The sequence below is a fragment of the Sinocyclocheilus grahami genome, unplaced genomic scaffold, assembly GCF_001515645.1.
Source record: "Sinocyclocheilus grahami isolate Dianchi unplaced genomic scaffold, SAMN03320097.WGS_v1.1 scaffold126.1, whole genome shotgun sequence".
Classification (NCBI taxonomy): domain Eukaryota; kingdom Metazoa; phylum Chordata; class Actinopteri; order Cypriniformes; family Cyprinidae; genus Sinocyclocheilus; species Sinocyclocheilus grahami.
Genome location: NW_015505305.1, coordinates 989,436 through 1,004,621, shown reverse-complemented (window position 1 = coordinate 1,004,621; position 15,186 = coordinate 989,436). Strand labels below are relative to the sequence as shown.

At 35.8% G+C, this 15,186-nt stretch overlaps 1 protein-coding gene across 1 annotated transcript; it reads left to right on the top strand.

Moving 5' to 3' along the window:
* Positions 1-2,979: 2,979 nt before the first annotated feature.
* On the top strand, positions 2,980-11,710 carry LOC107590197 (serine/threonine-protein kinase Sgk3-like). The gene is made up of 16 exons (XM_016278831.1): positions 2,980-3,170; positions 3,279-3,362; positions 4,041-4,113; positions 5,216-5,291; positions 5,637-5,712; positions 6,038-6,087; positions 6,245-6,302; positions 6,632-6,715; positions 6,820-6,951; positions 7,684-7,796; positions 8,281-8,317; positions 8,703-8,789; positions 9,560-9,655; positions 9,746-9,901; positions 10,081-10,170; positions 10,997-11,710. The coding sequence occupies exons 1-16, from the start codon at positions 3,093-3,095 to the stop codon at positions 11,165-11,167; spliced, it is 1,461 nt and encodes a 486-aa protein (XP_016134317.1). The 5' UTR covers positions 2,980-3,092; the 3' UTR covers positions 11,168-11,710.
* Positions 11,711-15,186: the final 3,476 nt, after the last annotated feature.

Genomic DNA, 15,186 nt, shown 5'->3' with positions numbered 1-15,186 from the left:
TATGTTGTCTCTTCTCTTAAGCTGGGTCGATATTTAGTTTCCCAGACACGCCGAGTTTGATTTTTGAATCGTTGCACTTCCTTTGCTTCCCCGACACGTCACTGGAGCCAGTTGCATGGAAAGAGTGAGAAAATAATAAGGCAAGTTATGTCTTTACTCTCTTTGAGCAATCTGTAGCACGCGAGTGATTCTAGAGGTACGTCGGTGGTTGTAGTAAGTTCTGGCTGTAACAGGTCCATTCTCTGCAATAGTACACAATGTACATTACGTAATAAAATTATTTATTTATTTAAAACAGGCAAGCCCAATGCCAGAAATACAGGGCTCTACAAAAAAAGGAACAAATGTCAGCCACGGTCAAAAGGAATTTGTTTTGAAGCTTTGGTTGGTTTCAGTTTACAGTACTGCTTCTTACCTTCGGAAAATATGTACAAGAAAATCCCCATTTACGCCATATGGTCATCAGGATTTAGAAAATTCATTTTTTTCAGCCATTTATGTCATTTGAGTGTGTTGTGCAACAGCAGTGCTAATATATATTTTTTAGATAAATGTGAAAATAATTTGATGTAATAATTTGAGACCAGTAATCAGTTTGATTATCACTGTTTTACTTAATTAGTTCTTCAATATTGCCTGCTAATATTAAGCACCCAATATATACTGTAGTCACATTATTTAGTTGTTTTGTTAAATAGAAAAATTGATGCTATAAATAAAAACAATTCTGCATTATTGGACACTTAAAATAATATGTATTGTTAAAAAAAATTGTTTTATATGTAATTATGTTATATTATTATATTAAATTGAATTTGCATTTATGTTAGTACACCATTTAAAAAAAAATCAGTTTTAAGTGAGAAATGTCAAGGGATAGTTGCTTATTGGGAAATGAAACTATGAATCTTACGTGGGCTAGTCTGTGTCATTTAGTATCCATGAGCATAGCCTCACGCAATGTTAACTGTTGAAAAAAAATGATATGACCAACAAGTGAAATATTCACCAAGCCTTCCGTTAGAATTATTTATTGCAAGTTAAACTGTAATAAGTTTTATTACAGAAACAGTTGGTTTCTTTGACACACATTTTACTTATGGGTTCTAATGCACTGTTGTTTTAGATTGATCTTTTTTAATAGTGTAGGATTACTCTTAATGTGAGTAAAACCAGAGAGTCTCAAAGACAAACCTGTACTGATGCATTTTTGCTCAGCATAAATCTAGATTTCATGTGTGACATGCTCGTGCAAGTTTATACCTGTTCCTTTGTACTTTCTTTTTTGCTGTTCAAACCTGTTTGACTGAGTTGTTATAGGATGAGGTCACATTTAATAACAGTAACATTTTGACAGCTCCAATGTAGTGAAGACATGAACTAAGTGGCTATAGTTTCTTGAACTTTTCTTGAAGCATAATAATGAGCCTGAATCTGTTGTATCCTTTATCCTTATTTTATTATGTTAATTTGAAATATGCCCTTTAGAGTGATCTTTCATTTCTCATGCAATGCATAAAGAACCCAGCCTCTGGTTTCAGTTTTAAAGTGAAGTGACTCTGTTACTTGGCTCAGACACTGGAACAGACATGTAAATGAATGCATGCTATGCTTCCTGGTGATTGATTTTAGTTGAACAATGAGACATGAGACATCTGCAAGTAAATCATTAGGGCTGGCCAGAACAGTACATTTATTTGCATATTTAAACCAATACCTACATATGCATGCACACACATGCACATTTAAATACGCATATGTGGTTTTCAGAAGTAGTCCATTAAATCATTGAACTATCCAAGTCTTTGAATAGTTGACCACGTAGGCAAATAAACCTGTGACATTCCTCCAAGTTCGCTGGAATGTAGAAAAATACAGATCGCAGTGATATGGTGAGCTGTGTCTGCAACTGCTACAGTCTGTTATTTCATCTGCACACATTTAGTTTGTATTTCATCTCATGCAATACAATAAAGAGTAACACCGGTGGGTTTATAATAATGTCACTGCTTGTTTAAAAAAAAAAAAGTATTATATTATGTATAAAGACTATAAAATTGTATTATATAAAATTGTCTGTTTTTATTTCTATATTGTTTTAGTGCTCACTATTTTGTTAGGTTGGTGCATTTAAAGTAGCCACTTTAAATTCAGCATTTCTTTACATTCCAAATTATTATTGTAAATATATACAGTGGGGCAAATAAGTATTTGATACACTGCTGATTTTTCAAGTTGTAATGACATCATTTTCACATGGTGCAGCTGATTGGTTCTCTCCTGTATTAGTAGCCAATGAGCTCACTGCTCGACATTCAAATATATGACTAGAGCTTGCCGTAGCAGTGCAGCTTGCTTCAGAAACCCTCCCCCTTCCCCAGCTCCACCTGTATAGATCTGCTACGAGGTGATTCATGTATGCAATGGGGTTATTTCATGTATGTTAATTGTGTTTTCAACTAATATACAGTGGAAAGTCCTTATTTCATCCTTGACCACCTAAAGGGAGTTCAAAATTAAGATATATTTATATCATAAGCTGCTCTTGAGAGGCTCCCCCTGACCTTTAAATCTGCATTTTGTAGGTCCAGTGCAGCATTATCTAAAAATACCTCTTGTACCTCAGAGGGACAGGGGAATGTCGCCCACCCAGTGAGCGTGAGGGAGTATGTGGAAGTGGCATATGAAAGAAGAATGTCCCCGTTTGCTCCCTCCCAGTTGGAAAGAAGCAGAGGGGAGGATGAAAGAGAGTGAGGAAAAGAGAGGTGGAGACTCATCGCTTGGTCGCACAGACTGAGGGTCCTCTCTGTGTTCATGCCACACTTGATTAGTGACTCTGAGTGGCCTTCCTGTCCTGTCATGCAAGGCCCAAAAAGCCCTCTGGAGCTAAAGTGGATGCTGGACACTGCTGAAAAGAGCACTTGGCTGTGATAGAACATCTCGCTTATGTTGTGGTATGTTTGTTTGTGTTCTGTGCAGGACCAAAATGGAGAGTTCTCATCAGAACCAGGTGTGCCAGCGAGGCAGGGAAGCAATCTGAGGACCTGTTGCATCTATGAGCGATTGCTTGTGAGATTCTGAGAAGCCTCAGGATGGAGGAGCAACCTAGCTGCCCCAATGTCAGCATTCCGTGCACCAATGAGCAGAGAGACAAGAAGAAACGCTATACTGTAAGTGGCCTCTGATGCTCTTATCTACATTTTGAAAGCTCTGGCTAAGTGTGTTTTAAATATCTTGTAGCATCAGATATGTGACTGTTTTAATCCTTACCTTGATAGGTTTACAAAGTAATTGTCAGTGTTGGAAGGCATGAGTGGTTTGTTTTCCGGAGATATGCAGAATTTGACAAACTGAATAACACCGTAAGTAGACTGAGACTCCACTCTAACTATTTGTTTACAGATTTTTTAAGTAACATTGATTTTTGTTTGGAACTTGTTTCTAATGAAATATTCACATATGACTAATTAATGTAAAATATAAAACTGATAATCGTTTTGAAATGTATCTTAAAAAAAGAATATGCTCTTATGCTCACCAAGGCTGCATTTATTTAATAAAAAATACAGTAAAAACTGTTTTATGATGAAATATTATTACAATTTAAAATAATTTTTTAAAATCTATTTAAATATATTTTAAAATGTAATTTATTCCTGTGATGGCAAAGCTGAATTTTCAGAAGTCATTACTCCAGAAATTTTCAGTGTCACATGATCTTTTAGAAATCATCCTAACATGCTGATTTGCTGCTAAAGAAAGATTTCTTATTATTATCAAAGTTAAAACTTTTAACTTAGAACTGCCTAATATTTTAGTGGACACTTTTTAAAGGATTTTTTGATTAATAGAAAGTTCAAAAGGTTAACATTCTTTTGAAATAGAAATCTTTTGTAAAAAAATAAATGTCTTTACTGTCACTTTTGATCAATTTAATGCATCATTGCTAAATAAAAGTATTCACTTCTTTAAACAAATCGTACTGACCCTAGGCTTTTAAATGGTATTGTATATTAAAACTATAATGTGTTTTTCTACAGTTAAAAAAACTGTTTCCTGCTCTGAATTTGAAGATTCCTGCTAAGAGAATATTTGGAGACAACTTTGACCCAGGTAATTTACAGTTCCTTGATTTTTCATGAAATAAAATGCATATTGTTCAGAACCCATTGGAATTTGTCATCTCGTGCACATATGTTAGTGACTTTGCTTAATTGAGCTTAATAGAGATCATGTGTATTTGCCAAATTAGATTATCCAACAGTGTTCCATACAGAAAATCAACCATGCTAAATCCGCCCCGCCGAGCCCATAAAATCTTTGTCCTTGTTTAATCTCACGTTATGCTCTCAGACAATGTGGCAGCAAAATTGTGTGTGTAAATAAAAGAATGAGAATGCGCACCCAGTAACCAATTGTATTTAGCTCATGTGTGACCAATTATGTGGCCAGTATGTGGTCAGGATCTTTTTCATGGAGAAACCATGTGTCTGACCATTGGAAGCACATGTAAAATTTGTGCACATATTGTAAAGTCTTCTCCACCATTGGTATCTCTCTCTGCTTTTCTCTCTTCCCCTCATTCTTTCTGGATAATTGCTGTCTCACTCTACAATAGCAGTCTAATTATTTGGTGCACATTTTTACAGTAGTGCCCCATGCTTCACTGAGAGACTGAGGCCATTGGTTTTGATAAGTGACTGATAAATTAGTTATTTCCCGTAAGAGGTGATGGTTATCTTGAGTAGTTCTCAAAAATGGGTCTTAGGTCTGTTCTGGTCATGGGCAGCATGATATATAAGACATATCAGATGCTTACAATAACCTCTTTGGCTGAACCACAATCATACTCTCCTGTGTTTTGGTGTAAATGTCACTTTCTGGAAGTTAGACAAATTAGGCAATTGCCAGTTTGGACGGGTTGCTTGACATCTGCAAAAACCCTGAACAAAACAGTATAAGGTTAAAAACAAAAATCACCCAGACTACATCAAATATGGGTTCACTTGCAATGAGGATAAACATGGTTTGTGTTTACCACAAAGTGTTAAATTAATACATTAAAATTAAAAGTGTAGTGCGAGCTCACTACATGATGAACTTAAAATCAGGCACAATCAGTTGAGAACCACTACTATGCACATTTCCATATATTTTTTCTTAAGCTTATTTGTACCTATATATTTTGTATAATTCTATTTTGTATCATTCTTAGAGTTCATAAAACACAGAAAAGCGGGGTTACATGAGTTCATTCAGAAGATTGTGTCCCATCCACAGCTCTGCAACCAGTGAGTATATCAGCCAGTTACTGTTTCTTCAGTGTTCAGCACCACTCACAGTGTCAGTGCATCTAAATGTATATCAAATTTGAGTGGGCTTTACAATGGAAACATGCCAAAACCAGCCACAACCAGTTATCTCTCTGAACTTTGAGTACAAAGCTGGTTCGATTATATCTTGTGAACCCGTGCCAAATGAAAAATGCTTCTTTTTGATTCTCTGTAAAATTTGCTATGGTTACGGTTCCTGTTACACAGCGCTGTTGATGTTAGCTCATATTCCTCCTCACAGCTGTGGCTTTGTATCGCCTCAGTCAGACCTTTAACATGTGAATGTTCATTTCAAATGCGCAGTCCCGATGTTAAAGACTTTCTGCAGATGGACAAATCTAAAAACTTCTCTGATGCCTCAGAGGAAGAAGATGACAAGGTTGGTATATGTACTAATATTATGTTTTTAATATATTTGAGTATAACACATTGAGTAAGTAGTCTTCATACTTTTCGTTTTGTCTTGCTTGTCAGCTCTATCCATATGCATTGAGTGTTATATTTTAAGCATTTTTAACACGCTACAGTTATTGATAAATTTATGGAATTATGTATCTCTCTTTTTTTTGTGGAAAATCCTTTCTAAAGACCTGAGATGCGAAATAGCTTGTGCTATAAACTATTATGCATTCTTTTTTCTATGCATCCATGTTTTACTACTGGTTTTAAATGAGTCTTACCTAGTTTTGTCATATCTCTTACAGAGTACATCTACCTCTAGAAATATAAACCTTGGGCCATCTGCAAATCCACAGTAAGTGTTTTATAATTATTTTAAATAATTTATTGCTTTTGTATAGTGACAAATATTGTATGCATGTCATAATTTGGATGCAAAACATCCAACTGGTAGAAATGAATGATGCATATGCTTTAATTTTAGCCTTAATCACTGTGTGTTTTTCCAATAGTGCAAAACCCACTGACTTTGACTTTCTTAAAGTCATAGGAAAGGGAAGCTTTGGGAAGGTAAGTTTTCTTTTTAAATATTATGCCTAATGATAAAACTTACCTGAAATTTGGGACTTCTACAGTTTGTGAGAGAAAGTGGGTCAATCCCTTGTGGTAACATTATGAATAAGTTACTGAAAGCTCTGAATGTCACCGAGCCTTAATATTCTCTGTTTTCTTTACTGTATGGTTAGCAGTAGTGTTTGTTTCTGATCCATGGACTCTCCATTTAGGAAGTGAAAGTTTCTCAGTTTCTTAAGTCAGAGCTTGTCTTTTTTTTTGCCCATGGACAGCCGTATTGGAAGGTGAAACTCTCGCTAACCCACCGTGTTCTCTCCCACACAAAGGTTCTTCTTGCAAAGAGGAAATGGGATGGAAAGTGTTACGCCATCAAAGTCTTGCAAAAAAAGGTCATTTTAAAAAGGAGCGAGGTAATGATTTTCTTTGTTTTAATACCTAAACCTTCTTTTATGCTTGCATTATGTCCTTTGACGTTTGATTAATGAATTCTCTTTAATTTGTTTTTCCATGCCAGCAAAAGCACATTATGGCTGAACGTAATGTATTGCTAAAGAATGTTAAACACCCCTTCCTGGTTGGACTGCACTATTCCTTTCAGACAACAGACAAGTTATACTTTGTTCTGGATTTTGTCAATGGTGGAGAAGTGAGTATTTGTGGTTGAGAAGCTCAAGGCTGACGTCTGCCTCATCACATCTCAAAAGCCACTGTTTTGCCAGATTAAACCAATATGTTGTAAATCAATATTTTATAAATACAGCTATTGCTGACAGTGACAATTCAAATTGTATGTCTTAAAGGCACAGTTTACCCAAAAATTAAAATGCTGTCATCATTTACTTATCCTCATTTCGTTCCAAGCCTGTATGACTGCCCTTTTTTGTGCATTGTACACATTAACTGTTTTAATGCGTACAATGAAAATCAGTGGGGACCTCATTGGTCATCATGTTGTATTTCACCGAAGATATGAAGTCACCCAGGTTTTAACAGACATGAAGGTGAGTAAATGATGACAGAATGTAAATTTTTTTGGGGAACTATCCCTTTAACAAGGAAATGCAGGGGTTGTCATGTGGCATGTAAATGAGATGATGAAGTCAGAGCATGACTGTTGCTAATTTTGGGTAATTTAATTGCCATTTTGCATGGTTCCTATTCACATGCTTATTTAGATCACTGGTCTGACTTCCTCTCTTTAGCTAAAAGTCTGCTGATGATATTTTAAATGTCAGCTAATGAAACATCACACCAATAATTACTAGCACTGTGAGGCAGGCTGCATAATAGCCATGACAAACCATGATGTAATGGGTAACCTGACTATTCTTTGCATTTATTCAGTGAATATTACAATTTTTGATTCTTTCCATTACAGCTTTTCTTTCACCTCCAAAAAGAGCGGACCTTTCCTGAACCCAGAGCAAAGTTTTACATCGCTGAGATGGCAAGTGCTCTGGGTTATTTGCACTCTCTTAACATTGTTTACAGGTAAATGCAGCTTTACTACAGGATCAGTTGTCTATAAATACACAGGTTTGGTGATTCTCGGATGATGTTTAGCTGTTAAAGTGTGTGAGAATTCCCAGAGGTAGAGGAATGTTTAACAGACACATTCTACACCTCCTCCCTCTTATGGTTTTCCCAGTTGCTGCCCAGAATGTATTTGAGAAATTTTGATTGGTGAACTGGCTTAACTGTTGTCGTTTAAAATTACACTCACGTATGAAATGGCCATCATGAGAACATAGTTTGCATTCATAGGGTGTGACGCTATATGACCGCAAGGAATTGCTCTTCATATGAATTAAATGCATTATGAATAGCTTGTCTTGTCATATTATAATACCTATAATTCATTGTTATGATTTTTTCTGTGTAAAGTTCTGTTTAATGTTTTTTGTTGTTGTTGAATTGTTCCTGACTGGAAACATATGACAAAATCTCAACAAGTTAAGTATTATTGTGTTCCCAGGGATTTGAAACCAGAAAATATCCTGCTGGACTCTCAAGTAAGTACCCCTCTTTTTTCCACACTTTTATCATTGCCAGAGTGTAGCCGATCAACGTTGTGAGTTCCGGGGGAAACCCGAGTAGTCTACCCTCGCTGTGAAGTATAACAAACTGTTCTGATTTCCCGAGACGAGGTGTACAAAGTGTAGCTTTGGCCAGCCAAATGAAATATTGCAATGAAACTGAAGACTTCTTTTTAATTTGTATGAATACTTCAAGTTTTACTTGTGCATTTCCTATCGAATCTGATGAAAGTGTGAGGTAACAAGGCCCTGGCAAATATTCCAGTCTGACACAAGATTCTTTGGCTCTGTGAAGAATAGGCTTTTTGTGTGGTGACATGCTTCCTGAAAGTGTTCCTGTTGCCATCTTTTGTCTGTTAAGGGACATATAGTCTTGACTGACTTTGGACTGTGTAAGGAGGGCATGTCCCAAGCAGACACAACGACCACATTTTGTGGGACACCTGAGGTATTACAAACACAAATACAATGGATGAATGATGCTTACATTACAGTTCTAGCGTTTGGAGTCAGTAGGATTTTTTAATAAGAAATTAATACTGTTATTCAGGAAGGACACATTAAATTGATCATTAAAGACATTTATAATGTTAAAGTAAATTTTTATTTGACTTAAATGCTGTTTTTTTGTTCTCTTTCAAATATTCCGGGGGAAAATGTATCACAGTTTACACAAAAATATTAAGCAGCACAACTGTTTTCAACTTGAATAATAATAAGAAATGTTTTCATGATTTCTGAAGGATCATGTGACACTGAAAACTAAAGTAATGATGCTGAAAATTCAGCTTTGCCATCACAGGAATAAATTACATTTTAAAATAGATTTAAATGGAAAACAGTTATTTAAAATTGTAATAATACTTCACAATATTACAGTTTTTACTGTATTTTCTATCAAATAAATGCAGCCTTGGTGAACATAAGAGACTTCTTTCAAAAACAGAAAATCTTGCCAACCCCAAACTTTTGTGTATTGCATGTTTGAAAGTACTTAACATATTACTGTGATGTTATAGTAAATATCATTTAATTAGTTGTTGAATTTAAAAATAACTACTTACCGTGATTCTTCTTATTAAATTGTTACTGATTTTCTCATTGCGGTTTTCTAGATTAACCTCATTACATTTTCAGAAAATTAACTGCAAGCTTTTGGAGGGTAGAATAACACAATCATTTTAACACAATAATTGCTGTCTCTTGTTGTCACAATAGTATCTAGCTCCAGAGGTACTCAGGAAACAACCCTATGATAACACTGTGGACTGGTGGTGTCTGGGTTCTGTGCTGTATGAAATGCTTTATGGCCTGGTAAGTTACAAATAAACCATCAATTTGGATAGTTGTCTCTGAAAATGTAGGCAATGAAGCTTAAATCTTGTTTTACCTTAATGTCAACAGCCTCCGTTCTACAGCAGAGACACACATGAGATGTATGACAACATTCTTCACAAGGAACTTATCATGCGCCCCGGGGCATCCACAGCTGCCTGGTCCATCCTTCAGGCCCTGCTGGAGAAAGACAACACCAGGAGGCTTGGCTACAGAGATGACTTTGTGAGCTATTTAGTACTGATATATCACCCCCTGGTGGATGACTTTGTTAAATATTTCGATAGCACCTCAATAGGATTTCTTCGTTTCCTATAATATATTACATTCAAGCAGGAAATGTTGAATTGAAAATATCTTGGAATATTAAAAAGGCCTTATATGTTATGTCCCATTTGTTGCAGAATGAAGTCAAAGGACATGAATTTTTCTCATCTATTAACTGGGATGACCTTGAACAGAAAAAGCTTCCTCCTCCATTCAACCCTAGTGTGGTAAGACTTAGTTCAACCAAAAATGAAAAGCTGCTGAAAATTTACTCATCCTCAGGCTATTCAAGATATAGATGAGTTTTTCTTCATCGGAACAGATTTGGAGAAATTTAGCATTACATCACTTTCTCACCAATGGATCCTCTGAATGAGTGCCATCAGAGTCCAAAAAGCTAAGAAAAATAACACCGTAATCTAAAAATAATCCACATGACTCCAGTCCATCAATTAGTGTCTTGTGATATGAAAAGCTGTGTGCTTGTAATAAAGAAATCCATCATTAAGACCTTTTTAACTTCCAACCTAAAAATACGAGTCTATTCATAATATTGCTCTCTTCAGTGAAAAAGTAATCTCTTCTGAATCAGGAGACTCTAGATATTTCTTTCCAGATTCAGCCAAGACAACTTTTTCACTGGATAAAGCAATATTATGGTTAGAGGACTCATATTTTAGCCGGAAGAAATGGCTCAAAATTAAAAACGACTTCTTGATGAATTTGTTTCTAACAAACACACAGGTTTTCACTTCACAAGTGGATTACTTGTGGATTAATGTGATGTTTTTATCAGCTGTTTGGACTCATTTTGATGGCACCCATTCACTGCAGAGGATCTATTGGTGAGAAAGTGATGTAATGTTAAATTTGTCCAAACCTGTTCCGATGAGGAAACAAACTCATATTGGATGGCCAAATGGTAAGTTAATTTTCAGCAAATTTTCATTTTTGGGTGAACTATCCCTTTAACAACATAACTATTTTGCTAAAGTTTCAAAAAAGTACTGTATGCATAAGTGTATTAAAGCATTCAACTCTCTAATGTTGCAGGAATCCCAGTATGACATCTCAAACTTTGATCCCGAGTTCACAGAGGAAACCGTACCAAACTCGGTGTGCTTCTCTTCAGGGCTGTCAATCGTCAATGCTAGTGTTATGGAAGCTGATGAGGCCTTCCTGGGATTTTCTTACGCTCCGCCATCAGGAGATTCTTTCCTGTAAGAGTGACGCTGTTAATGGCGATCCACAGAGAGCTGAATGAAACGTCTGTGATCGCTCTCTCTGATGAGTGCGATGTCATGATCAGAGGGTGGACCTTTGTGTTTTATAACAGAAGCAGTGCATAAACCTGTTGGGCTCCAGGGTGTTTCAAACTTTATTTTTATGCATAAATCACAATATATTTTGTGTAACATTGAATGCCTTCCCTGAGAGTTTAGCTGAGGAGCTGAAGTATTGATGTTTTTTCTTTTTGGTAAGAATTTTTTCAAGGGCTGATGATATTTGTAAACAAAATATCTACTTTGGCACATTCCTTGTTTTGCCCCAACTCTTACACTTGATTGCTTACATACTGTGCAGTATATGACCAATTATGTTTTTGTAGTTTAGAAATGTGCTATGGATTTTTTTTTATATATATATAATGTCAATGCAAGCAATTAAAAAAAATTTGCTGATTGACAAATTAATATATATTCAATTTATGCTGTTTACTATGTATGTGAGTTAGAAAATAGGCAGAACTTTAAGCTGTTTTGAAATCAAAATGAATGTTGATAAACCCTGTAATGGTTTGGGTCATCAACAGCCATAGTACAGTGTGAAAATAAACAAAATATCTACTTTGGCACATTCCTTGTTTTGCCCCAACTCTTACACTTGATTGCTTACATACTGTGCAGTATATGACCAATTATGTTTTTGTAGTTTAGAAATGTGCTATGGATTTTTTTTTATATATATATAATGTCAATGCAAGCAATTAAAAAAAATTTGCTGATTGACAAATTAATATATATTCAATTTATGCTGTTTACTATGTATGTGAGTTAGAAAATAGGCAGAACTTTAAGCTGTTTTGAAATCAAAATGAATGTTGATAAACCCTGTAATGGTTTGGGTCATCAACAGCCATAGTACAGTGTGAATTGAACATTTGTGGCTATTTTCATCTTAGATTAGAGTTAATAGCACTTAAATACTAACAATGACCCTGTAATAAACCACTGTTTCATTTTCTGCCCTTTGATTATGAGATGAGACACCACAGTGCCTACTGATTTATTATATGACCTTTAAATGATGTACTGTACAAGTAAACACCCTTTCTTGAATTACTTGACTGTCGCGTGATTCCTCTCATTTGCATATATTTGCATGTGTTATGGACCAGAGCTTCGCGCCCAGTTACCAAGCCATAACAGTACGTTTTACATAATAATATGATAATGTATTTAAATAGGCGTGGTGCCTTGCCAAACTAATTTATAATGCAACGCCTTAAAATGTTTGCTCACGCAGGACACATCTCATTTCCATATATTGAGCACGAGCTTCCCGCCCAGTTACTCAGCTGTGCGTTTCGGAAATAAGTTATCCCTTTTCTAAAGAAAGTGATAATAATGTATTTAAATATCTGTCGTGGGTTACCTAAACTTATTCAATACTGCACCGCCTTAAAAAAAATGTTTATGTGTTTTAGACGCCTTGTTCGAATCGAGGTTAACATATTTCATTTGGCTCACGCGTGATGCATCTCATTTGCATATATTATACTGAGTTCGAGCCACTTCCCGCCGCCCAGCTCCAGAGCCAGCGATGCATTCCAGAGATATGGATGGCCTGCTTTCCCTAAAAGAAGCAATAATAATTTATTTAGACAGAAGTGGTGGATTAAGTAAACTCATTGAAGACTGTAAAGTCTTTAAAGGTTTGTTTATAAAGTTGGATGCCTTATTCGTTAATTAGTTAGTTACCTTTACATGTAAATACCTCAGTGAACAGGAGCTCTCTACATCCGTTTTTTATCTAAGTTGATTATTACATTTAAATTAAAATAATAAGAACCCATATCTTCATGACTGTTTACACACTGAAAAAGGGAAACATGTCTTTCAGGTTCACAGCAGACGAAGGCCGTGTATCGGTTCAGTTTTGATGTGAATCCCTCAGATGTGCTTGAACTGAACACCACACTGGGAGACTGTATACTGCACGACCCTGTCAAAGCCATTTCTCTCTTTCAGTCAGTGAGTTTCACAAATAAAATATACACGATACCCAGCTTATTAGTATTACGGTGGCCGAGAGAGCTCAACGCGCTGCAACTTAAGAAAACACATGCAAATTGAAAAAACACCAGCAAATTAAGAAAACATCTTCATCAGTTTGACAACACACCCGCTGCAAATCCTCACAACACATGCAAATGAAGAAACGCTGCAAATCCTCACAACACATGCAAATGAAGAAACGCTGCAAATCCTCACAACACATGCAAATGAAGAAACATGCTGCAAATCCTCACAACACATGCAAATGAAGAAACATGCTGCAAATCCTCACAACATGCAAATGAAGAAACGCGCTGCAAATCCTCACAACACATGCAAATGAAGAAACACTGCAAATCCTCACAACACATGCAAATAAAGAAACGCTGCAAATCCCCACTCTTATTAAGTGATGAGCAGAGAGATTCATAAAATCATTTCAAATCAATAGGATTTGCAGCTGGTGTGTTATCAAACTGATGAAGATGTTTTCTTAATTTGCTGGTGTTTTTTCAATTTGCATGTGTTTTCTTAAGTTGCAGCGCGTTGAGCTCTCTCAGCCACCGTATATTAGTCTACCAACCACAGTTTTCTGTTGGTGAAATGTGTGGAAAAGTAAAATAAAAAAGCTATATTTTATTGTGCTTAACATATTTACATCTAATCTGTATTTAAACAAACAACTAAGCGTGCAGTGGTTATTTTTCAGGTTTGTTATCTGTCTATAAAAACACTGTCACTTATTGACCACATTGAAACAGAAAACCAGGTAAGGTGCAGGTTAATTAATTGCAGATTTCACTTGTTTTCATTTTTTCATATATGTGTGTGTGAGAGAGAGAATATATTTGGGTATACTTGAAATTTGCTTTGATACACATCAGTATATTAAAATAGAAAAAAACACAAGTTAAATTTTTTTCTGTATAGGTTAATGTTGTTTTAAAGCCAAACTACTTGCCACCTTTTCACAACTATTGTATGGATCTCTCTGAGTTTCCCCATGGGTATGGTCCAATGAGACCCTTAGCTTTGGAGGGCCTTGTAATTGCCATGACACGTGTCACCAAATATACACAAGGAGCCAGATTTCTCTGCTCAGAAGAGAAATGCCCTTGCTCTAGAGGTAGGTAATGTTATTAACTTTATGGGCTGTTTTTGTAATTGTTGTCCTACACAATTTGTCAATTTGTCCAAAGGGTTTCAACATATCAGATCTACCAACCACAGTTTTCTGTTGGTGAAATGTGTGGAAAAGTAAAATAAAAAAACTATATTTTATTGTGCTTAACATATTTACATCTAATCTGTATTTAAACAAACAACTAAGCGTGCAGTGGTTATTTTTCAGGTTTGTTATCTGTCTATAAAAACACTGTCACTTATTGACCACATACAAACAGAAAACCAGGTAAGGAGCAGCTTAATTAAATGCAGATTTCACTTTTTTCATGTGTGTGTGTGAGAATATATTTATTCTGTATAGGTTAATGTTGTTTTAAAGCCAAACTACTTGCCACCTTTTCACAACTATTGTATGGATCTCTCTGAGTTTCCCCATGGGTATGGTCCAATGAGACCCTTAGCTTTGGAGGGCCTTGTAATTGCCATGACACGTGTCACCAAATATACACAAGGAGCCAGATTTCTCTGCTCAGAAGAGAAATGCCCTTTTTCTAGAGGTAGGTAACGTTATTAACTTTACTTTTGTAATTGTTGTCCTACACAATTTATCAATTTGTCCAAAGGGTTTCATCATATCAGAGTTCATGCACCAGGTGCCACAGGGTCTGCCACAGTTAGGAGTGATTTTACCTGCTTTCTCTGCTCTTCTCCGCTGAAGGAGGATGTGAAGTCCCAGGTTTTAGGGGGTGAGACAACATTAGTAAAAAAAAAAAAATAAAGAAATTAATACTTTTATCCAGCAAGGAATAAATCCAGTGATTAAAAGTGACATTAACAACA